Source organism: Electrophorus electricus, chromosome 7 (genome assembly GCF_041902795.1).
Source record: "Electrophorus electricus isolate QZ-2024a chromosome 7, ASM4190279v1, whole genome shotgun sequence".
In the NCBI taxonomy this organism is placed as follows: domain Eukaryota; kingdom Metazoa; phylum Chordata; class Actinopteri; order Gymnotiformes; family Gymnotidae; genus Electrophorus; species Electrophorus electricus.
In genome coordinates this window covers 24,582,798-24,607,847 of record NC_137503.1, presented here as the reverse complement: position 1 = coordinate 24,607,847, position 25,050 = coordinate 24,582,798, and the positions used below count along the sequence as shown (strand labels likewise).

Genomic DNA, 25,050 nt, shown 5'->3' with positions numbered 1-25,050 from the left:
GGGGGACAACCCGCCCGCATCGGGACATCAGATCCCCTGTCGATCGCGCAACCGACAACCCTCACCAGACAAGACGGGGGAATCGGGGAGGTCAACGGATGCTGAAAAGAAGCAAAAAATAGACCCCACAACAGCATTCGCAGCAGAAGGGGTCCGGAATCGGACGTGCGCGGATGGCCTGTCTGCCAGGCCGCCGACTGTCGAGCTGGAGAGCCGCTGAGCACGAGCGAGCACAATTAGCTGCAAGAAGGCGATTGGCTACGACCGTGGCTTGCCAATGCGTGTCTGTGGGGACTGACATGTAATGGGGCCAACTGATTCTCTTCCCTCTGGGGTGCAGGGACCTGTCAAAACTGATACCTTCTCCTCCTCGCGCACGCTGTGCACTAGTCACAGAGTGACAGTGTAAGAAATTGTTTTCCATACAGGGGTGGTGGTGAGTGATTTTCTGCATAATGATAAATGAGGCGTGGAAGGTACTGTGGAATTTGTCAGACCTGCGCTCAAACAAACTAACATGGACCGATTAAAGCTTTTATACAAGTTAAGACTATCAAAGGCAAATATGACACCAAGAGTAAATACTCCTCTAAGAGCATAACATTTCTCATTATAATGGTAAAGCTCTCCTTTGATAACTGGACAATGGTTTTTCTACTGCTGGTACAGTTTCGTTTTTTTTTCTAATATTAATAGAAGAAGTGTAGACACTTCTATTGGAGTTCCTCCTTTTAGTGCTACAGGATTGTCTCGTTCTCTCTCAGGTGGTGTTTTCTCAGCCTTCTCGCAATGATTTCATCCAAATTGCTTCAATGTTTGTCTTCTTTCTTTGACAGAGGAGCCATTTTCCTCCAAGATCTCTTTGAAGATGTCCAATACCTTCATTTTCTTATCACTGCCACACATAGCTCAGAACAATGGGAGCCAAAATGAGGTTTGGGGGTGGGGGTTGGGGGAGGTTGGAGAGGCAGGTTCGTGCTCAGCTCGGGGAGGCACATGAAAGAGAGCTCGGCTGAGGAGAAGTAGCACACGGAGCGGGGAGAGGAGCGTCTCACTCGGCGCGTCCTCGGCCCGTGAGCTCGGCGAGAGCTGTTTACACACCAGCGTCTATGCAAATCCGACCATTCCATCAACACTCTAAACACAGGAAAGTGTACATAAAACCCATCAGAGCGGGACTGTTAATAAAGTAAATTTGGTACAAGACTCTTTTGGAGGGGTGGGGGGCGTGATTAACACGGAGCATGGCCGAATGCTTTCATCTGTGGTCTAATGGACCCAGGACTAAGCTTTTCTCCAAACAATTACATACTCACGATCAAGAGCACCCGGCAGTACTGCCATGACATACTGTAATTAAACAAGCCCTGATTGATTACGATTGCCATTTAAAAATGCTCTCAAAAGCTCATCAGCAGAGCTGGACTGTAATGGGCTCATTCATTAGGGGTGTATGGGCAGACCCTAGGCCATGGCAGCCTGTTGAGAGCTGTGTGTGTGTGTGTGTGTGTGTGTGTGAGAGAGAGAGTCAGAGGGGAGGAGGTGACACTGTTTTCTCCTACAGAGAGGATCACGTCCGCAGGCCTTGCTGGACCTGCTGGAGGCCAAAGGATGAACACAAAGCAGTTTTGACAGTGAACTAGTCGAGATTTCTGCTTAGCATACAATGTGCTACCCTGTCATGGCAGCTGACACCTACTGGTAACCGACAGGGGCAAACAAAGATTTCCATCTTAATAGCATAACTGAATAACTAATATTATTAATATTAATTATTGAATTATAGTCTGAATACACTGAATAACTATTTTTGTAGAATATGACACCTACAGTATAGGTGTACCTGGGGGGGGTCTATGTACATTTAAAAAAAAGAGAAATATATATTACTCTGCAAAGGTCTTAGGCCACCATTAGTTTTAGCAATGGTATAATGACCACATATAATTATTTCTCAGTCTCTTTATTAACATACAAACTGAAAATACAGGAAATATGTACACGAAACAAAATGAACAAAATTTTCAAAACAAAATGGCTTCTACAGGCAAATGACAGTATTTAGCACAACCTCATTAGCCACCAAACACATCTGGAACTTTTATGGGGGACTGGTATATTATACCAGGCTTCTTTCAGCACGTCCCAGAGTTCTTTAGATTTTTCTGCTGTTGTTCATGTATATGGGAGGTCACACTAAACACTTACCACTGTAGCCTATAAATGGTTTTTAAACTGCATTCAAAATTCCTGTATTTTCTGGTTGTATTCTAATAAAGAGACTGAGAAATAAATATATATGTTCGTTAACGTATATCTGCACACAATATATACCCTGCTGCTTTATTGACTAACTAAATTAGTGCTTATTGTAGAGTATTGCTTATTACACTGATGTTGACTAACAAACTCTAGCACTTATTGTTTATTGCACTTATCATTCTTGAAAATAGTGTCACGGTACCCCCGCCCCCCCGCCCCCCCAAACGTCTCCGTGTGTGTGTGTGTTTGTCTGTATTGCCACGCCCTCTCGTGTTTCACACCTGTTCCTTGTTGTGTGTCATTGTCTGCTGAGTCCTACAGAGACCAGCCGGACTACGAGAACCATCACTCGGAGGTGGACTCCGCTGGGTCCTACGGAGACCAGCTGGACTACGAGAACCGGCACTCAGAGGTGGACTCCACTGGGTCCTACGACCCCTACCTGGAAGAATATAAAGGCTATGTGGAGTGTGGGGAGTACAGCGACGTCAGTCTGCGGTCGGACAGGGGGTCCGTTCGTGAGGAGGACCCTGCAATGGAGGTGGAGGAGGTCCCTCATGGAGATCTTCCCTCTCAAAGCGACATTACCGGCTCCGAGAACGACGAGCCCCCAGCTCCCAAGGCTCTGCCCAGGGCACGCCGCCCTGGAGCAAGCGAGCTGCCCCGGGTGACTTGGAAGGAGGTGTTGTCGCCAGAGGAGGACACTCCGCCCCCTAAGGCGAAGAGCCCCAGGGTGCATGCGCCTATGCCTAAGCCTCGTAGAGGCAAAAAGGCAGCGGCACCAGTGCCTGCACCAGAAGCAGACGATATATCCGGTGCGCTTCCCGAGGCGCATGCGCCAAAAGCAGAACAGCCGCCGCTACCAAAGACGGCGAAGGACAACCCCCCCGAGGCTGGTCGGTCTCCGACCCAGCCGATGACTGGGGGACTGGCTGGGGGACTTCCTTCCTCCTTTTCCGGACTGGAACACACAATCCTTTGTGTGTTGTTCACGTGCCTGTCCCTGTCACCGTGCCTGTCCCGATTATGTTGAATGTACCGATTGCTTTGTTCCGTGTGTGCGTCCGTGTGTGCGTCCCTGGTCCCTGTCCTCCCCCTGCAGTCCTGCTCGCGCTGGCCCATGGTGGGTTGTCTGGTCCCCTTGCCTTGCCCCTTTCTGTTGGTCTCGGGGCCGCTGCCTGATAGGCTGGCGCACCAGGAGTTGTGCCGTTGTGTGTGTGTGTGTGGGGGGGGGTGGGTTGGGGCACTGTCACGGTACGGCCCCTCCCCCCCAAATGTCTCTGTGTGTGTGTGTGTGTGTTCGCCTGTATTGCCACGCCCTCTCATGTTTCACACCTGATCCTTGATGTGTGTCATTGTTGCGTGTGTATAAAAGTCTGTCTTATCGTGTTTGAAACTATGTCTGTTTCAACGTGTCTCGTCCCTGTGTCGTGCTTAAGCCTCTGAATGTCACAGATAGAGCTTATGTATTTTGTACTTCTAGGTATCAGCACTGATCCCTGTATTTCTACAGTATTCTAGATCATTGGTATATTGGACTCTAACCTACTCTACTGGCTAGGATGTTTTCTATGAGGAAATTACAAAGCACTTTTATAAGTGCTAAATGCTGTAAATGTAAATTTATATATATCACCTGCCACAGCAAGGCAAAAAGTATACAGAGTACACAGAACTGACCAAAACAGGACTGGTAGCCTATAATCTACCTAATGCTTTGGCAACTCATTGTATCTCAATATAGCAACTCTTCTGAGTTGCTTGTACAGAAATGTACTTAACAGGCTTCCATATTACTCCAAAAAGCTTAAGTAAAAGCCTCTTTTTAGGTCTTTTCTTTGAAGCAGCGGAGTTCTTCACTGGCTGTGATGGCTAAGATGCTTTAACAAGGCTCAGCTAATGGAAGCTCCTGTCCCAGCCCGGCGTGCAGGGGCCCAGGCGGAGCGCTAGGCTTGGATACAGCACTGCTGCTCCTGGACTCAGCTCATTTGCTGGCGCATCCAGGCATAGGAAGGGCCCCCGCCTCTCGCTGCAGAGAGGTGTGTGCATGAGGGAGAGAAAAAGAGGAAAGCGAAAAAGGGAAAGCAAGAGAGAGGAAAAAAGAGGGAGAGAGAAGGAGGGTGGGAGGGGAGGCACAGGGGGTAGACGCCGGCTGCCGGCGCATTCTCCCTTCGCTCCGGCTCGGTGCGAAGGAGAAATCTGCCCGGGAACAGCGCTCTGTGCCTGGGGGGCAGGCTGGCGCAGACGAGCAAGAGGCAGCCGCTCGGCAGAACCGCACAGAGGGAGGATATTACAGTCCGTTTGTTTTCTGAGCAGTGGAGGCCTCTCGTTTTTGGTGTGGGTCCCATTTCCTGCCCGGATGGTTAGGGCAGCGTAATGCGGTCAGACCGCGGACACTGGTGCATAGCAACACGCTCAGATCTCACGAGTGCACGAGGCAGGAGGCGAAGAGAGCCCTGGCACGGGTCACTCGGGGGGAAAGCGTTAACGGTCCGACTGCCTCTGCCTCCGCCCCCTCTCTCTGTCTCTCCCCAGGCAATCCCACAATGCACCTCCATCTCTCTCCCTTGCTAACCCACAATGCACTGCTCATTACCAGTGGTAACAGCAAGACAGCGTCAGCGGATGCAGGAGTTCTGCCGAATTCCTTCCGAAACCCCCCCCCCCCCCCCAAGTAAATTAACGTGTTAATGACTCCCCGAGCTGGTGGGGTGGAGGGCAGCAGCTGTGGTCGGGTTACGCCGAGCGGAACAGCGAAGGGGTCCCACAGCTCTCAGAACACCGCTATCCAAACATCACTCAGCGTGGGATTTGGCAACCGACACTGTCGGCAGACCGGAACCGAAGACGCTCCCAAACGCTGCCATGATGGGGGCAGGATGGTCCCGTCTGTACGTCCGCCCATGGGGAGGTGGACATTTAATGGCTGGGTGTGTGTGTGTGTGTGTGTCTCCTATCAGAGAGGACATTGGCTTGTTCTGCTTGCATATTCAGTTGTGACGCTGGGACTTTGTGGCAGCAGGAGCTGATAAGGCCTGTGTAAGGCTGACCCTGAGGTCATCTTCTCCCGAGCAGCTTGGGATTACGACGCTGAGATTCATAAGAGCTCTGCCCAAATGACAAAGCAAAAGAAAGAGAGAAAGAGGAGACAGAGAAGACAGAAAAAGAGTGAATAGAAAGAGAGAGAGAGATAGAGAGAGAGAGAAAAGGAGAGAGAAACAAGAGGGAGAGACAGAGGGAGAAAAAGAGCAAGAGAGCAAGATCGAGCGTCGGGAAGAGAAAAGAGAGAGATTATCACAAAAAGATCATAGTCGGATTCCTACATCAGCTCGCTCGGTGGGCTTCCTATTATCATGCAGCTCTGTTTAATTACTTTCGGCCTGACGCTTCCTCGTGGCGTAATGATGCGTGCAGCCTCACTAATGTCTGAGCTGCGTGGAAATGAATAGCCCGGGCCTTCGTATCCATCGCGAGCCGCGGCAGAACCTCATTAACCGAGGGTGCTGCGCTGCTGCTCTGCTGGGGAAAAAGCAACGGCTGTGGGGCGGGGCCTCCATCATGGCCCGCCCACGGCGTGGTGGGGGCGGGTCAGAGGGGGAACACGGCGGAGCCGCCCCAGACGTTCCCTCTGTGATCCCTGTAATTATCTTTCCGCGCGTCAGTGGAGGCGGTGGAGAAAAAGGATCGAGCTATCGTCGGGGTACGACACGCAAAAGTTCCCTTCGCTGCGGCCCGTCTCTCCCCGTAGCAGCGCAATGAATTAACCTCAGGGGTTATAGTCATTAATAAAAATGAGATAAGAAATTATTACTTGAGCACTTTGTATGCTGTCAGGTGACTGCCCGCTAACGAAAGAAGAGACAACCGAAATTTGTAGATCAGTTGGGTGCTTCAGAAAGACAGGGGGAGAGAGAGAGAGAGAGAGAGAGAGAGAAAGGGGGGAGAGATTGTCTGTTGATCAAGCAGCCACTTATTCATTGGTCAAAAACAAGATAATAAATGAGCTGTTTTTTTCTTCTCAGCACCCTCATTCCCCACACAAGGAAACAAAAGGCAGTCATTCCGGGTCTAATCACTTGTGGGTCAAAGGCGTGACACCGCTGCCTATGCATTTGATGGAACACATGCAGTCCCTGGTTTAGCCCGTGAGAGACTGTGAGGCAGGGCGGGGCGGGGCCAGGCCGGGCCAGGCCAGGCGACTGTGCTGCCTCGTGCTGCAGCTAAATCCTGAGCTGCTTCATCGTGACCTCCCTTACCAAACAAAGCCACTTGCAGAGAAGCTGTCATCTTAATGGGTTTCCGAAGGCATTGGGAAAATCAATTCCTAGCTCTTCTCAGATCACCACTTAGACGAAGAGCTCGAATCAAGGTGCTGGGTGTTTAAGGGGCACTGGAAGAGGAAGATGTTTTGAGGTGAAAGAGTCACTAGGGAGGGAACATTGGAAATACACCTTTGACATCTCGGAGGTCTCATCTAGGCCGGTGGTTTTCTATATCAGCCTTTGGGGACCCAGTCCATGTTGCTCTTGGCTCCTACATGCCCAATTTAACTAAACATGTCATTAGCTAGCTCTTCTTAAAGATATTGAGAATGTTTAATCTACGAACTGTTTTTTATTTTTGCTATTTAGATATCTGATGCCTGTGGTTCCTGTGTGGAGCAGGACCTGACATGGGTGGCAGCTGGTGGCTACATGCTTGCACCACACCTTAAAAACACACCCTTGAGCCTTGACATCTGGTCTTATAAAGACAAGGAAATAAAGTTTTTGATTCTTAAAAATATATCATGATACAACTGTTTCGTTATCTGGCTGATTCTAAAAGGAAAGGCATTAAGGGTAAGCTCTCATGAAATGACTGTTGATTAAATTACACACACAGAGACACACACACACACACACACACACACACACACACACATATGCGCACGTGCACGCACGCACACACAAACAAACCAAGGGAAAATCAGCATCATCAATCCGTAAGTGTATACTGCTCCCACAAGCTCTCAGCCAAATTCTTCCAGCAAGCAAAACTGTACATTTCAACAAAAAAGACTAAGCCTGCATTTTAAACAGCACCAGGGGCTTCACTCTTCACTGTAGGGGCTTCACTCTCCCACCACAGATTTGGAGCCCACAGACTTTCGCACGCACACACATGTACACACACACACACACACACACACACACACACACACACACACACACACACACACACACGCGCGTGCACACACACGAGTGCCTTGTCCCTTTCAATGTTTCACAAAGAACTTAATTCAATCACTGTCATATTGATCCTGCCAGCAGGAGCTCTCTTACGTCAGCCCAGCGGAACAGGTTGGTGTTTGGGAGGATAAATGTTATTGGGCAATAACTCTGGCCAGTTCTTACATGACAAACTCTAAGCAGAAGCCTTATTCTCTCATCCAAATGTGCTGAGGAAACCCGAGGGCACACACCTGCGTTCCATTCTGCAGGCAACAGGATGGGAACGCAAATTACAAGGTGCAACAGCTGTGCCCCTTTTTATATTTGGAGATTTGACAGCGAACATAACTTAATAACTTATTGATGGGAGGCTTCGGAATAACTGAAGCCATTTCCAAGGTTAGTGTCTTGAAACTGATTCAGCCATTATTACTTCTGAAGAAACAGATCCCTACAGAAACCTTCCAAACGGGTACATGGAACTGAAAAGCATTCGCGAATGGCAGTAAGGAGTACAGTATTGTCTGTGTCACCTGCAAGTAGTTCATTTCCTAGGTATGGACAAATCAGTAACCAGTACAATTTTCCCAACTGTATAATGGTGGTGTAATGGGCGTTTCATCGTTTGTGAGAGAGTGTTAAGCGGACGAGCAAGTGCCTACGTGTGGGCCGTGCGCAGGTGTTCGGGAGAAGACCGAGAACCGAGCTGTTGAAACTGTGGTGCAGAGAACGGTTCAGGCCTCTCATCCAGGCACAGAGGACCGACTCTCCCCAGGGAAAGATGGGAGCTTCCACATTATCATTTCCATAGCACAACACACAGATCTGTTTTATAAACATGTTTCATTCCCCTAATTACATGGCATACATTAAGCTGCTGTGAAAGGGGGGGGGGGGGTGCTTGGCGGGCTTGGTGGTGCGCGGGCTTGGAGCCCCAGCGCTGTAATTACCAGGAAGGGCTGAGAGTTAAAGGCGCACTAGAGACACACGGGGCCGTCTACCTCGGAATGCGCAGGGCCACGTACCTCGGAACACGCAGGGCCGTCTACCTCAGAACGCGCAGGGCCGCCTACCTCGGAACGCGCAGGGCCGCCTACCTCGGAACGCGCAGGGGCGTCTACCTCGGAACGCGCAGGGGCGTCTACCTCGGAACGCGCAAGGCCGCCTACCTCGGAACGCACAGGGCCGCCTACCTCGGAACGCGCAGGGCCGTCTACCTCGGAACGCGCAGGGCTGTGTACCTCCGAACGCTGGCATATAGTGAGATCACGCACACACTTACCCACACTCACATGTATATACTCACACTTACACATACACTCATGCATGTACACATGCATATTCAGTCACCTCCATGTGCACACACACACACATACATGCTTATACACACACATATACGCGTTCAGTTACATATACACACACACATCCACGTATGCATGTACACATTCACTCAGACATTCACACAGACATGCACTGACAAATGCGCACAGCCATATGCATTAACACACACACACACATGCACACGCGCACACACACGCACACACACAGCTTATTCTTATCCCAGGGGATGCGGCCCGCGAAACCACTAAAAGCTCCCAACAGGCTCTCAGTCTGAGCGCTCACGCAGGCAAGAAGCTGCTTTTCTCCTCCGCTATCTTCTGATATAAGATCTCTGCAGGGCCATTAGCTGTTCGAGCAGCACAAGCTATAAATACCAGCCGAACACAGCTCCCGCCTGGCTGTGTGCAGGTACGGCTGTTTATGGGCGGCAGTGGTAAAGTCCCCCCACCGGCCTCTGACGCGCTCACGGCTGGCGTATTAAAGCACGCTACAGCCAACAGAAGCCCGGGCCTCCTCGCATTTTAATGCGGTCCGACTGGGAGCAGAAGCGCGCCCGTGCTGCGACAAACGATCACAGAGCAACTCATGGCATGATGCGGCGGCCAATCGGACGCCGGGGGAGGTGGAGGCGAGAGGCGTGGCGGGACGCGAAAATGGGGATGCGAAGGGTTCGGGTGCGAATAACAGCTGCTGAGTGCAGGAGGACTGGAGGCAGGTATCATGAGTGAATGAAGGAGATTGGACACTCAGAGGTAAGGAACACGACAGGTTCCTATTAATAAACCGCTGCCTGGAGTGTGAATCTCAACGTCATCTCGCACGCCCTCTCAGCTCCCACGCTGACTTTGTAAATAGCATGAAATGGAAAAAGCTCCTGAGGATTGGTTAGGCCTGGTCTTGTAACACATTACAATATGTGAAGGGGGTAAAAAAAAAAGGGATTTTTTTCCCCAGAGGGAATTGGTTTGGAGGTGAGAACACGTCCTCCGTTTGTCCGTGGTCCAAGCGGGGCCTGTGAACGCATCGCTGGCAAGAAACGGAGCGTTCGAAAGCGGTTTCTAACCCGGGTGCTCCATGCACTGCTTTCAGTCCTCTCGAAACGAGGCACCTGGGTTTGCGGGAGGCAGGGGAGTGGAGCGGGTGGGTCTGGGGGCAGGGTGGGGGTGAGGGATGGGGACACTCACGGCTAGGACGATCTGCACGGAGCTGTGCGCCACCTCCACGTACTGGTACTCCAACGCACAGCCGGCGATGCTGATGTAGCGGTGGTCCTCCGGAGCCCACGAGGGCGGGGGGGTCACTGGGGTGACCTTGCAGCCGGGCCCGTTCTCCATCCACCAGGAGCGGTGCATGGAGATGTTGAAGGTCATGATCAGGTCCGTGTCCTGCGGGCGGGGAAGAGAGAAAAAGGTTTTAGACGCACCCAACCACCCTGGCGGCATTGCGTCTGCCCCGCGGCCTATGTGCATGGAAGCATTAGTTCTTTGCTCTTTGTCTCGTGTAAGCCAAGCAAGAGAAAAAGCATTTTAATGATGTATTTCTGGCTTAGCGAGTGTAATACCACTAACTCTGACTGATTTAACAATGTAGGTCAAATGCAAAGCACTCTGGAATATTCCAATCAAGCCAGAACTCATGCGCTCACTTTGGCGTTTTAGGCCGAATTTGCTGCTCGGCGGGGGTCTCTAAATATTTTGCCCTTATGTTTTCTGTCAAGCTAATTCTTTATTTACAGTTGTCGTCTGTTCATGATCACCTCTGAACATTTGGAGAGGGTATACGTTCACACTTCATTCGAGAAAGAAATAAATCTACTCCACTATTTGTCAAGGTTTTGTCTTGTTTGATGAGTAATCAACTTAAAAGCTTTGCTTAACATCCTGCGACACCACATTCACGCCGTTTTATTCGGGGGGCCCCGGGGAACTTCGTTTGCGGCAGCACAAGGGCTCCATAATAAGCAGAAGCCGACTGTCTCCCGCTTAGCTCGGCCTGGTATAAATTTCACAAACAAGGGATGAGACTCTGTCTGTCCCTGTATTGCATTTGTGCCTGCCGGTCTCGACTGATCCAAAGGAGCGGATGTGTGAAGTGGATGTGATGCCCCAGTGAGCGTTAGAGGAATGGAGAGGTAGAAGCGAATTCGTCAGGGCTCTCACAACACGACAGTCCCACACAGATGTGGACAGTCCAGGTTCACCGTGTAAAAGTCTTCCCGGGGATTTTGCCTCAACCTGCCAGATTCGCCAATTAGCTCAAGCAAGCAGGTAGGATTAATTGATGGACAGTCAAGGACCCTGATATATAGTAACGGGTGCCCAGGAGCATCCTTAAATAACGATGGAATGCTTAGGTTCAATTAGAGAAGAACTAAGAAATCAGTAGCGGCTCACGAGTCCATTAGGCTCATTACGAATAACCAGAATCAAAAAGTGAAAAAAAGAACAGCTCCTACCTGGCTCTCCTGCCAAACACATGCACGGCTAAATCAGACTCATGAGTCATAGGAGTCACAGCCTGGTAAACTTGCTCCAATGAACAGTCAGCTAACGTTTCTACTCACAGGGCCGCAGGCCTTTATGCTGTTCATGCGGTTAGCTGTGCGCTCGGTCGGAAAATTTTAGTAGAGTACAAACAAACAACAATAACAACAACGAGAAGAACAATACCCTCAACGAGACAGAAAGTGTTAGCCGAGGAAACACTTGACACCATTACCATGAAAACAAAAGCACCTCTTCAGTGTTTGTCAGATTTGGTCCTCGGCTCTGTTGAGTAAAAGTGAGTCACCAGAAGGCTCTGTGTCAGCAACGTTATTATGTCTCCCCGCTGAGATCAGTCAGCCCGTGCTCCGCAGCAGGAGGGGAGAGAGCGTAGGAGACGTGATAAAGTGCTTTTAATTCACCCGTAAAACCCAGATCAATGGCTCAGGGTTTGTTGAAGGCTTGCCCACACCAGGCCTGGTGGCACTAATCTCGGTCCGGCGGTGACAGAGCCTTTCCCTCCGCCGGCCGAAGGGCAGGTCTTGCATCTCGTGCGTTTTTTCCTGCACCGTCAAGTCGGATGTAATGGTCAGGCAAAACCAAATCTCGCAGCCCGAATGGCAAATCAGAACAGTGAAGGACAGATTAGATTAGCGACAAATAATAAATCATTAAGTTCAGATTGCATTAAACACTCAGCTGGGAATAAAAATACCTGAGACAAACCGGCAGGGTAAAGGAAGGGAAAAAAACACGACAGGTCAGAGATACGCCATAGGGTCACTTCTACACCCAACAAGTGGCAAGCATGGAACATGAACATGCAGCGCAGTAGGCGTCCTGGCGTTTGTGTCCAGGCGGAGACAGATAAAGGCTAAATAAAGAGCATGCCTGGCCTCCTGCTGCTGTCTGGCAGGGTGGGGTGGGTCGCAGGGAGTATGGCAGGGTGATGGGGTTTGAATTCCCAGCGGGGGGGGGGGGTTCGGTCGTTGGAGATCAGTCCGGCACCTTGTTCCCCGACGCATTGATTGGGAAGAGGCCTACAAAAATAACGTCCGACATCCACAACGAGGGTTGTGGGAGCAGCCCATGGAAAAAAAAATACTGTACTGATGATAAAATCGATAAAATAATCAAATTTGAAACAATTATTACTAATTAGCTAAAAAAAAAAAAAAAAGCCAAATGAAGCAGTCCAACCTGAGTCATCACCATTATGGAAAGTAAAAGCAATTAATGGAATAATGGATGGGAAATGACCAATCTGTATTGCTGTGTATTCAAGGAAAATGTGGCCATTAGTAATTCTGCTGCTCAAGATGGTATTTAAATGGTCAGTGCTATTATACTTAGTTTGCATGAACAAAAGAGCTCTGCATAAAAACAGGGACCTGAAAAACAGAACCAAAATGGACTAGGCTGCTTTGTCTTTGCCTATCTAAGCTGCCCTTAGAGATGCACAAAACAATGCCAAACACTGTTCCCTTGTCCTATTCTCGCTTAGAAACCAAGGCAGCACAAAATGAACTTATCTAAACTCTTTTGGTGGCTTCCAGCTAAAACTTGAGTGCTGTTTCAGCCAGCTGCCTCTGGCTTGGAGAAGAGGACTTTCTTTAATGACTGTCAGATGAGAGTCTAGCAGAGGCTTGAAATAAATGCCAAAAATAGCAACAAAGATGATATTCGAGGACCCATGACACCATGGAAATGGCCTTAGCTATAACACTCAGCGTACTGCTTGATGGGGTCTTGTGCAACAAATTACCCTGAGGGAAGGAACCTTCCACGAACTCGCAGCGACCTCTGAAAGAGAGCGTGATGTGGTGAAGGGCCACAGGGCATGCAGTTCGCTCACACTATGGTGGCGACGCTGCTTTGATTCCTCACCATCAGGGAAAAAAAAAAAAAGGTGAGTTTGTCCTCTGAATGCCATTGCCGGCCGAGTGGAGAGGAGGAAGATGGAAGGAACAGAACCAGGATATGGGTATCAGTCATCAATATCCATCAGTAAATGAGTTTCTGCAGTCAAGCCCTGGCCATGTTTCCCTCAGGCTGGCACTTTGCATTGTGGTATGAGCAAAACTAGTGAACACTAAGAGGAAAAGAGTTAGCAGCAAAACAGAACCAACCACTTAGGTAAGCAACCAGCCGACCAACCAAACTTTGCTTGCACAACTGATAATGGACCTCTGTCTGAAACGTTCTGTTTCTCTGGAAACTCTATGTACTTTACTGCAATTTTGATTTTATATATATATATATATATATATATATATATATATATATATATATATGTGTGTGTGTGTGTGTGTGTGTGTGTGTGTGTGTGTGTGTGTGTGTATATGTATATATATATATATATCCAGTAATATACCCAGCATGAGATTTAACATTCAATGTTTGACCCACAATGCCCTGCTTTGCCAATCTGCTGTCTTGCTTGAGTAAGACCTACACTTCTACTTGGAAAAGAAGTACACCAAGGACTGAGATTCTCCCCAAGGAAGACTTACATAAAAATGTCTTTATAACTAAAGCCATATAAGGTTAAATCTCAGTTCTGTAAAAGTGTTTAAGCTTCTGTGGTGTGCTAGTTATACCTCGATTAGAAAAAAGCGTCAAACTCTGCAGATCCCCGAAGCCATTTTCACTCATCCTCTGGTAATGAGCTGTACGCCTATCAGCTACATATTTTCCTGCAGTTAAATGTCCTGAGCGGATCAGTCTCAGAAAAGCGAAAACCCCGCGTTCCGCACCGATATCGTCCAATGCCTCCAACGTGACAGCGATGACTTGGTAAATAAGTCACCATATCGCCTAAAGCGCTTACCAAAACCTTGGGCGTGGAGCTACAGCAGGACCTCCACCTACTCCAGCATAACGAGAATGCCACGTGCTGTGCTGCTTGGAGTAGCTCCGCCACCAAACAGCTCTGTCCGCAACCACCCGTGCCATGGATCATCTCCGGAAACATTTCGAGCCGGTCCGGGAACGCTGCACTCCCTGATGCCGTCCCAGTTGTTTGTCGAGAGCAATTACAGGAAGGTAGCGTGGACAGAGGGCCCTGCTCGCCACGCGGGCTCTAATTGCCTGTCCGCCGAGAGATGCTTTTCTCTCATCAGACTGACATGCCATGGGAGTCAGCAATAACTATCCCACCAGCAAGAGAGTCAGCAGGAGGAGGGGCACAGACCCTAGATGGAGTGTCTGCTGTAATGAACAGTGGGGGTGTGTGAAGGTGTAGAGGATGGAGGGCTGGAGGTATGGCACCCACTTTAACACATTCTAGAAACATGTCACAAATGCGTAAGGCTGAGATCATGCTGTCTTCACTTGGTGAGATCTTTTGTCGAGCACCAGGACCCCTCTGAGGTCAAATCCATCCTTACAAAAAGGGTTACTGAAGCCAGAATCGCACCATCCCCAAAGCCTGCTGGTAGGTGTCCTTTAGAACTCTGAGAATCATCCACACACATTATTCTGGATCTTTTCTATTCCCCATCTCCTTCACCATACCCTGCTCCTTGCTCATCATTGTAATGAAGTTTAAAGAGCGGGATTGTGGGCTGTGTTGGAGCCTGCTACCGACCGTACGAGGTGGGCTGAGGCAGGCCTAGAGGCAGCTCCGGCACCGGCATGCCAAGAACCTCAGAAAAGCGTGGCCGCTGCAGGCCGAGAATGGATGACGACGCCCCGTAACACAAGACCTCCCCTCCGTGAAAAAGGTCACACCGTTGCCATCCATTGAGAAGATGGGCCTCGTCACTCAAGGAGCTGCGCCTGGTAACAAGAGCATGAAATAAGCTCATTTGGTAGAACTAAATTAATCTGCTGTGATTAAAATAATTGCATGTGCTGGCATAGAACACTGCCAAAAAAAAGGGAAAGGGGCCCTAATTAGGGAGCTTCTATTCCCGGCCCTTCTACGTGCACGCGGGGGCTTGTTTGGAGTGTGAGCAGGATGTGTTTGTCAGAAACCGCGATGTGACATTTCGAAAACGTCCATTAACAGATGGAGGATTGTTTATGTTTATGAATATTGCAGTTCGGGCAACACATATTTACCAGTGGTAGGGGTAGGGGGTAGTGGAACGTCGACACGGAATGCTGAAATGTCAGGGCGTCTGCGTGCAGCCGATGATACCAATGTGAATGGGCATGAGTGCTGTTTATCCATTAAAAACGGAAACCACTGGTCTGGATATCATATGGTGAGAGGAGGAGAGAGAGAGAGAGAGAGAACGCGAGATGCAAAGAGAGAGGAACAGAAGGTGGAGAAGCGAAGAAAACAAAAAAAAAGATGAGCCAGAGGAGAGAGAGAGGCTGGGAGGAGAAAGAGAGAGGGAGGAGAGGAAAAACGGCAATAACGGGAGAGAGGGATGAAGGGAGAGAGAAAGGGAGGAGAGGAAGCCCTTAGATAGGCCATGCTCATCAGTACCTTGGCGCTTTATTGATCGCCTCAGCAGCTGGATATTAGAGTGGTAATTCACTTTTTAGATAGAAGGTGTGGACATTTCGGGACCACCCCATTTGTTACCCAAGCTGCTGCTAGCCATCTGGCAGGCCGAGGGAGGGGACAGGGGCCGTGGACAGGAGCGCTCCGGACAGGAGTCTAACGACGAGCACCCCCCCCCCACCAGACTGGGCGAGGAGGACACCTGCCTCACGCTCCCCCCTCTGCTGGGCTAAACAAATGGCCCTTAACCCCTTCACTTCAGGGGCCGACAGCAGCACGGCCTCCACGCCGCAGATGTCCTGAGATCCCAAGCTGAAGGCTTACAAATGGAGCAAAAGCAGTGAATATTGGCTCGGCTGGATGGCAGGAGATCAAATCAAGGTCCTAGTAATCGTATCATCCTGCATGATGTCATTGCTCACCTTTCACCTCCAACACGGTGCCGCCGCGGGTTTTTCACCGCAGAGAGTCAGGCCGTTCAAGAGCGCTTGTTTTCTTTACTTGCATCTCGCTGCCTGGAATTGCATGCTGCCACACGTCCTCGATATACCCTGGCGTGCGCGGCGCACTGACGTCTTCACAGGGACAGGGCCCATGCTTCAAGCGCCCTATCAGCAGGTATGGCAGCAACAGGCCTGAAGCCCCTGACGCTCGCTCAGGCCCTGGGGGCAACGCTCACAGACGTTCGTCTTGTGACGTACGCACATCTAAAGCGTGATTCCTGTGTGCTGAACCAACGTTTCCGATTTCAGCTCAAAGAAAAAACGGACGCACATACACACCACTGGGTATATTATTAGTGATAAAAAGTGTCTGACACAGACAATACAGCACATGAAGAATGATAAAAAATATATATATGCTTGTCTCAATTCCATTAAACAGAGACGAACGTATGTTTATTAAATTGTGAACAGAAATGCAAAGACAAAGATCGTATGCTACAACAGTGGCAAGAATTCAACCGAAGTCCAAAATAAGTTCAACTGAAAGGTAGTACTGTGTGATTTCTGAACGATGTAGGTGAGACAGCCGCACATTCTATGTAAAACAAGCTCTTTCCTTTAAATTTATATTAAGGCCAGCCAGTGCAGGATCAAAACAAAAGGAGAAAGAGAAGATCAAAGCTGGATGACTTTAAAGGCAACCGAGTGAAGCACTTCCACTCAGGAAAAATAGGACAAGTTACAGCAAACTTCTCATCTACATGCTGTTCTGCCATCAGAGACTGAGATACAGAGAGAGAGAGTGGGAGAGAGAGAGAGGGAGATAGAGGCAGAGAGAAGGAAAGTGAGAGACAATGAGAGAGAATTCTTGTCACGTTTTACTATTATTTTGTTAATTATGACTATGAGAGCCATTATCGCCATCCTTAACCTAAAGACATTATTGCTATTTTTGCACTCTTTTTCTGCTTTTCCAAACTTTTTTTTTTTTTTTTTGTCTGGCAAATTTGCACCTGATTCCGCCATTCCAATAAAGCTCCCTTGAACTGAGAAAGCAGAGGGCTTAGGGGCTGCGGAGAGATGAGGGAAAGAGAGGGCGAAAATCAGGAGGACAGATGGAGAAAGAGGGATAGCGCAAAAGAGTGGATAGAACAGGAAAGGAGAACCAAAGATGAAAAGAGCTGAAAAGAAGAAGAACGGAAAATCAGAGGACATAGAAAAGGTGATGAGGCTGAAGAGATGCAGCGGAGCTGGGGAACGAGAGAGAGAGAGAGAGAAAGAGAAAGAGAGAGAGAGAGAGAGGAAAAAAGAGACAGAAATTAAGACAAGAAGAAGAGAAAGCAGCATAGAGTGGATGTGGGCTGTGTGTCTGACGTGGGCTGCCGAGCTCATGCTATTCTGATGCGCCGCTACGGACAATGCCGGTCTGCCTCCAAGTATCCGCGCCGATGAGAGTCGGGGCGGCTGGGGGCTACGGGTGGGGAAGGGGTCCAGAACAGGACCTGAAATCAGCCACTGCCTTCAGCCGGGACCCGTCGGAGGCGGCGTGGGCAGCTGAGGGTGGCCGTCCACGTGCGGCAAATTAAATCCCTTGCTTCCATTAACCAACGCGCCGCTTCTCCCGAACGGCCCATATGGTTCAAACGAGCTGGGTGCACTCTGTTACGGCACTCGAGGCATTACCCTGCCTCAGTGAGGACAAGCACCATACGCAGTTGTTTTCGTAGCACCAGAGCTTTTGCACCCGATCCTAATAGCCCTCTAACAGCTGCTGCAAATGGGAATAGAAGCATTAACGTCACACAGACTGTGGCACTAACAGCAGGCCATTTCAACAAAATAAAACAATGAAAAAAAAAAAATCAAACATTATTTCTGGGCCTCTAAAACATTCTAATATTCTTTTTCACTCTACATCAAAGTCTTATCTCTTTGCGATGTGGTACTTTAGCGGTCTAGGGGCAGAAAAGAACTGCACCGCTGGCATAAGTGGCGGGATATACAGGAGACGCATTGGAGCACGGCGGGATGCTGGGGTGTTGGCGGGGGCAGTCCCACAGAGGGCAGCGTTTCGTTTCAACTGCGGTCGAAAGGGTTACCTGCCGCCGGCTTGTGCCAGGGCGTGGACTGGGGGCGGACTCCAATCGCACGCGCCCAGTTCCCAAGCTGCTGTTGCTGGAGGAGCGGTTACTCGAACTGAGCCACGACCCACGGCACGATGGATCACCTCGGACCGTCCAGAGGAAGGTGGCAGGGAGTCAAACACAGAGGTTCCTGTTCTCTTGTTGGGAGAGAACAGATTGCTGAAGGAAAGATACTTGTGCCACTGAGCTTGTGTGTGTGTGTGTGTGTGTGTGGGCGGGGGGGGAGTGGATTGGTTGCCGGGGGGCCAAGTGTAATATGTGTGTAATGGCTGACACCAGCGTTCTGCAGGGGAAGGGAGTGCAGCAGCTAAGGCTGGAGGAGCCAAAGTCCTGTGACTGGACAGGGAAGATGTTTTCGCGCTGACAATGACAATGCAGGTGATGTAAACCCCTTCTGAGCATTCACCTTCTCCATTAGAAGTGCAAGCGCGAAAGAAGATCAAGAAAGAATGTAACGTGTGCGCAAACCATTTCAGAAATGAGGGCCAGAATCGCTTGCTTCTTCACGCGCTCCCGTTTCCTTTAAGTTCCAGGGTTGTAATCACGTGTGCCTGCCAGACTGGTGCCGATGCCCAGGCTAGCACAGGCAAGGCCCGGTTGGCTCGGGCTCTGCTTCCGGACCTCCTGCAGCGCCACTGTAGCCGCTTGGCATCTTCTGAGTGCCCCCAAAAAACTGCCACACGCAGCTGGGAGGAGGCGGATCGGGGGTGAACCCAAAAAACACATCTGGTCTTGGTTTCTGAATGGCACAGTGGCACTCCAGCCAGTCAGTACCCAGTGCTGCTCTCTCGGTACATGCGGTCTGTGTGAGGGGGTTGGACAGTCCTTGAAACGCTCTGGGGACTGACGCTGTGGCAGTCGTGTGTAAAAAACAACAACAACGACAACAACAACAGCAGAAATGGGAGGCTAGTGCCCCATGACAAGAGTCCTTGAATGTGATGAGGCCCACAGAGAGGTGATTGTTTGCTGGGATGGTCGGGGTACAGATGAAAGCATTGTGCTGGCTCACATGGGTGCGGCACCCCATGCAAGACGCGGCGGGCTAAGGCCCCCCCGAGCAGCTGCCAATGGGAAGGGGGAAGGGGTCAAGGGGTCAGAGGAGGCCATGTGCTCCGGCTGGCATCTGTCCAGGGCACTAGCCACATAGAGGAGGCAAACAAAGCCAGTGAGAGACACAGCAGGGTTCGATTGGGTGGGGGAGGATAATCTGGAACCTACGGGGCAAATTACATCTTGAAACCATGAACCAAGATGAAAAGCTTAGCCAGGAGATCAGCTGAAGGCAAAGGAGAGGTTCCTGGACCCTGACCTCTTCCCCCCCACCACTCATTGACTCATCCTCCGGGCTCTCTCCAAAGCAGGAGGTGCAATCCACTCTGGAGCGCCAGCCAGGTGCTAGACTGCCCTCTAACACCTCCGGGGCCTGCGTCTGCCGGCCTGTAAGGCCAGTAAGCAGACGCCTGCCACTCTCACCCATCTGGAGGAAAGGAGCGGGGGAGGGGGGGGGGCGCCGCCCAGTGCCTGGTGCCCGGGACCGCACCGACACCCACTCGTTCCCCGTCTGACACAAACAGACGAGCCAACAGGCTCTGGCGAAGGTCACGTGTTTTTTCTCTCCCCCCCACACTCTCAATTACCTGAGAGGAGCAGTCATATAAAAGCAATCATACAGACGCCCTGAGAGGTTCGGAAGAGTTCAAACGTGTATTTATTCCTTAAAAGCTCACAGTTCACCGCGGCCGGCCACCAAGTCTTCAGTGCAAACATGCAGGCACTTTAATTGCCCGGTGCACTGTGTGCTCAGCACTGTGCCCGTGCTGCGGGTAGATATTTTCACAGAAGCCAATTATGCGATTCATTCAGATGATCTTTTTTTTCCTCTTGCTATTCCCTCCCCCTTTTTTTTTTTTACCTAAACAATCCATTAGCAAAGCTCACTTATTAATTCACACCCTGCAGCTAAACATTTATGGTGTATGCAAATAAGCCCCGTTTGACTAATTCAGATGGATTTGAGTGAAAAAAGAGAAACAATTAACAATGCACAAACTGCATCGAGGCAACGTTTTTCTAATCATTTCATACAGGAACATATCATTTAAATAGCAACAGTGAAAAATAAACTAAGTTGTTTATAAGGTTTAAGGATAAGTAAAGGTTGCAGGTGCTTAAATATAACAGGCAAAGTCTCTCAAGGAAAGATCACAGTGGAAATATGCTGCACCACCTTATCACAACAGAAAATACCACTGTTAAGTGTCATCATTCATCTCATTTAAAATACACATGGCCCACAGTGCAGCCTACTGTGCTGGCGGTATTGATTTCTGTTTTTCACTCTCTGAGAGACTTATAGCTCTTACATGGAATGTGTACAAGATGGAAAGAAAATGAGAGAGAGAGAGAGAGAGAGAGAGAGAGAGAGAGAGAGAGAGAGAACACGATGAGTACATCACACGACACGCTGTGTGAAGGATGAAAACCTCAAATGTCTGCAGACCGACTCCGGACCACACTTACGGCCGAGTATCACACTCGGCAGATACCATTTTCCCCACGCTGGGAGACTGCATCATGTCTCTTAATACTGGGAGAGATGATACGAAGGGAGAGAGAGGGAGAAAGAGAGAGAGAGAGAGAGAGAGAGGGCGCGAGAGGGAGAGAGGTTTATGTGGAGCCAGTCTCTATAGCAGAACTACAGATCGACGAGGTGAACAATGGCTGAACTAAGGGACATGATCACAAAATCCCTGACACATAAGTGCACGTTGGAGGCAGCATCTAAAAGCATCATTACTCCACCTTGGGAATATCTCTATGTGCTGTGTGCAAGGGTGTTGAGTGTTCTTACACACCGTCACATACAGAACAAAAATCACATCAGGAGAAACCTCGAAGAAAAAAAACAAAACAAAAACATCAATCTATGGTGTATTTGTAAATAAATATATGATGTCAGAGAAAAAATAGCAGAGTGGTTGCCTTAACAAGATGTGGTCTGATGGTGGAACATCACGGACACTGACATGAACCTCGCTACCCATTTGGCCAGGCTAAAAGGCCTGATTTCATAGACATTAAACTGACCAATTGATGGAAAGTCGCTTTAAAGGTACAGCCGATTACGACTGCATGCTGACCTGTGCAAAAGACATTAAAACAAACCCATTAGCAGACACTCTAGTGTAGAACACAAGAAGGGTGGGAACGCGATATACCTTCAGCATTTATGGCGCATAAATTACTTACATTTTTAATTATCTTATCCTCCCGAGGTGATTATTAGGTCACCGTTGTGCACACCTTTGCATGTGCACATATACGGCGCTACACCTCAAAAACAGACGGGAGGGAGGCTCAGACCCCCCCGGGGTCCAAACGCGCAGCGCAACTTGATACACGGCAACCATCTCAATTCCACAAAAAGCAGTTGTAGCAATTCTGCTCGTGCATAGAAAAGAAACTGTAATTAGGAGCACAGCAGTTTGAGTTTAGTGAGAATGTAATGATATGTTACTATTTTGTGGTTAAATAGAAGTGAGTTGCAGTCAACGCTTGGGCAAATCCTTACATTTGATAACCCAGAGGATGAGCTTTCATCTTGCGCCAAATGTATTCTGCCCAGTATTCTCCTGGAATGATTTACGGCCCATTCTGTAATTGACCTTTGGCTGCATTTTAATTTGACTAATGCCACCATTATTCTCCTGATGCAATGAAGTTGTTTGTGCCAGAAATAAATAACTCAAAATATGCCAGCTCAAGCCTGTTATTATAATTTGTTAAACTGTATTAATCCAAAAGGGCCGTATTTAGTGGAGGTAAAAAGGTTTGCCCGCCGCCGCCCGGGCGCCTGCCTGGTTTACGAGCCGAGTTTGAGGCAGGCGTCAGATGGATGAACTGCCAGCGTGGGGGCAGAGCTGCGCTACATGACTCCGGGAGTTCACGAGCAAAATGCAAGCGATCTGCCTGGAAGAGAGTGAACGCTGCTATCATGAGGAATTGCTGCGGGAGGTCCTTGGCTGACCTCGACACGCGGCGCACACATTCTCTTTAACCACTCTGACCGGCTCGTCAAGAACAGGGGCGAGGTCTATAAGCGAGAGGCATACGTTCGGCCGCCATGCGTGAAAAGTGTTTTTATTCCTAATGAGGCAGAGAGGATGGCTTGTAAGGTGGAGAAGGAAGGGCTGACCGAGTGTGTGTGCTCAAGTACACGTGTGTACGTGCACGCGCGTGTGTGTGTGTGTGTGTGTGTCTGAACGTGTGAATGTGTGTGTGTGTGTGTGTGAGAGATAGAGAGAGGGAGAATGAGAGATACAGGGGGTTATGTATATATGTGTGTGTGTGTGTGTATGTGTCTGAACGTGGGAATGTGTGTGTGTGTGTGGGTTATGTGTGTATATATATGTGTGTGTGTGTGTGTATGTGTGTGTGTGTGTGAGAGAGAGAGATAGCGAGAGGGATAAAGAGAGACATGGGGGGGTTGTGTGTGTGTATGTATATATATATATATATATATATATATGTGTGTGTGTGTGTGTGTAGGTGTAGGTGTGTGTGGGTGTGGGTTATGTGTGTATATATATATGTGTGTGTGTGTGTGTGTGGGTGTGGGTTATGTGTGTATATATATATGTGTGTGTGTGTGTGTGTAGGTGTAGGTGTGTGTGGGTGTGGGTTATGTGTGTATATATATATGTGTGTGTGTGTGTGTGTGGGTGTGGGTTATGTGTGTATATATATATGTGTGTGTGTGTGTGTGTGGGTGTGGGTTATGTGTGTATATATATATGTGTGTGTGTGTGTGTGTAGGTGTAGGTGTGTGTGGGTGTGGGTTATGTGTGTATATATATATGTGTGTGTGTGTGTGTGTGGGTGTGGGTTATGTGTGTATATATATATGTGTGTGTGTGTGTGTGTGTGTGTGGGTTATGTGTGTATATATATATGTGTGTGTGTGTGTGTGTGTGTGTGTGTGTGTGTGTGTGTGTGTGTGTGAGAGAGAGAGATAGCGAGAGGGATAAAGAGAGACATGGGGGGGGTTGTGTGTGTGTGTGTATGTATATATATATATATATATATATGTGTGTGTGTGTGTGTGTGTGTGTGTGTGTGTGTGCGTGCGCGTATGCGTGTGCGTGCCTGCTTGCGTGTGTGCACCCAGGTGGGCTGTAGGTAGGTTGAGACAGGCACATGGGACACAGCTCATTAACTGGGATATAGAAGTGCCGGCGATGAGGCTGAGGACATCTGTTCTCCCGTCAGCCTCGTCCATGGAGTGCCCATCTCCACGCCACATCACTTAAGGAAAAGCTCCATGTCCAGAGTGGTGCCTACAGCCCAGGAAACACCTGCACTCAAACGTGATGAGTGTCAGGAATAGTCATCTCTACCGTGCATCTGTGTATTACCGTCACTCACATTATATAAGGCCACTACTATAGGTCAGCCTCTGTGTACTAGTGGACTGGACCATAAAGCAGATATCCCCTTATACACATAAGCACAATTTGAATGAAATATTGTACTCATCCATGTTTTTACCCCGAACTCGGAGTAAACTACACCTCCATTTAGATTAATGGCGGCCTAAAGGAAAATGCTGGTAATTTTATACTGGTTATTATCCTCTAGGAGCTTCATGTATGCAATTTGTTTTGAAATTTGTAGTCTCCTAACAGTGAGAATATGCAGGGAGGAAAAACTGCTAATAACGCCTCACTGTAGCCACCGCAGATATGACACGCTCTTTATTTTCAATTTAAAATAAACGAATCATTCACTGCCACTGCAGAAACGAGGCCCTTTATTCCAGCTCAGGCAGAGGACAGTAGAAGAGGCCACGAACTTGATTCCAGCAGGGGTTTTTTTTTGCCGATATTCTTTCCTGCAGTTTTTTTTCCTTTCTTCTTTCCACCTCTACCACATTTGTCCCGAAAAAGCTTTGCATCGGGGAAGCAGCTGCTCTCTCCGGAAAAAGCATTTCACGCCCATCAAGAGTCCTGTGTTTGCACACAGAGTCATATGTGATGAATCTAATAAAGGGGGACTGAAGACCCTGTGTTCCTTCACCCTGGCCCCAGCTCTCTTGCCCCCTACCACACACACACACACACACACGCACACACACAATGAGATGCCAATAAAGGAGACCTTTAGAGAGCAGTGGTAAAATGGCTCTACAATCACTATAATAACACAGCTGACCTACACATAATTGGGAAATGGGTTAGTTGGGTGCCTGCAGGGGTGAGTGAATGGTGTACACAGAGGTGTGTGTGTGTGTGTGTGTGTGTGTGTGTGTGTGCGCGCGCTTGCATGGGGAAGAGGGTCTCACTTGTCTGGCTACCCAAGGCAAGAATTGTCTATCTCTCCTCCAATCACCTCCTGAGGAGCAGGTGCAGAACTGGAGGAGGAGAGCCACCCCCGCGACAGACGGTCCTCCACACACACACACACACACACACACCCTCACACAGAGACACACACACACAGATACACATACTGTGCCCGCCTACCTCAACCCCCCCCCACGAAAACTCTCTCTCCATGACGGGCCAAATGAAAGGAGTCCAGCACAAGCAGATGAAGGGCACCTACTGGATCGCACTGCCAGAGGGAGAGAGAGAGAGCGAGAGAGAGAAAGAGAGAGAGAGAGGGGAAGAGAGAAGGAGAGCGAGGGCAAGAGACAAAGAGAAA

General features: G+C 49.2%; 1 protein-coding gene across 4 annotated transcripts in view; it reads right to left on the bottom strand.

Moving 5' to 3' along the window:
* nkain2 (sodium/potassium transporting ATPase interacting 2) overlaps positions 1-25,050 on the bottom strand; it is a 99,028-nt gene that overhangs the window by 18,070 nt on the left and 55,908 nt on the right. For 2 of the 4 annotated variants that reach the window (XM_081717446.1, XM_081717447.1), the window contains one exon: positions 10,001-10,201. In XM_081717446.1, the coding sequence (XP_081573572.1) occupies positions 10,001-10,201 (201 nt within the window). Of the gene's footprint in view, positions 1-10,000; positions 10,202-11,551; positions 11,585-11,721; positions 11,863-12,014; positions 12,389-25,050 lie in introns of those variants that run through there. The other 2 variants (XM_081717445.1, XM_081717444.1) reach the window with 2 other exon arrangements.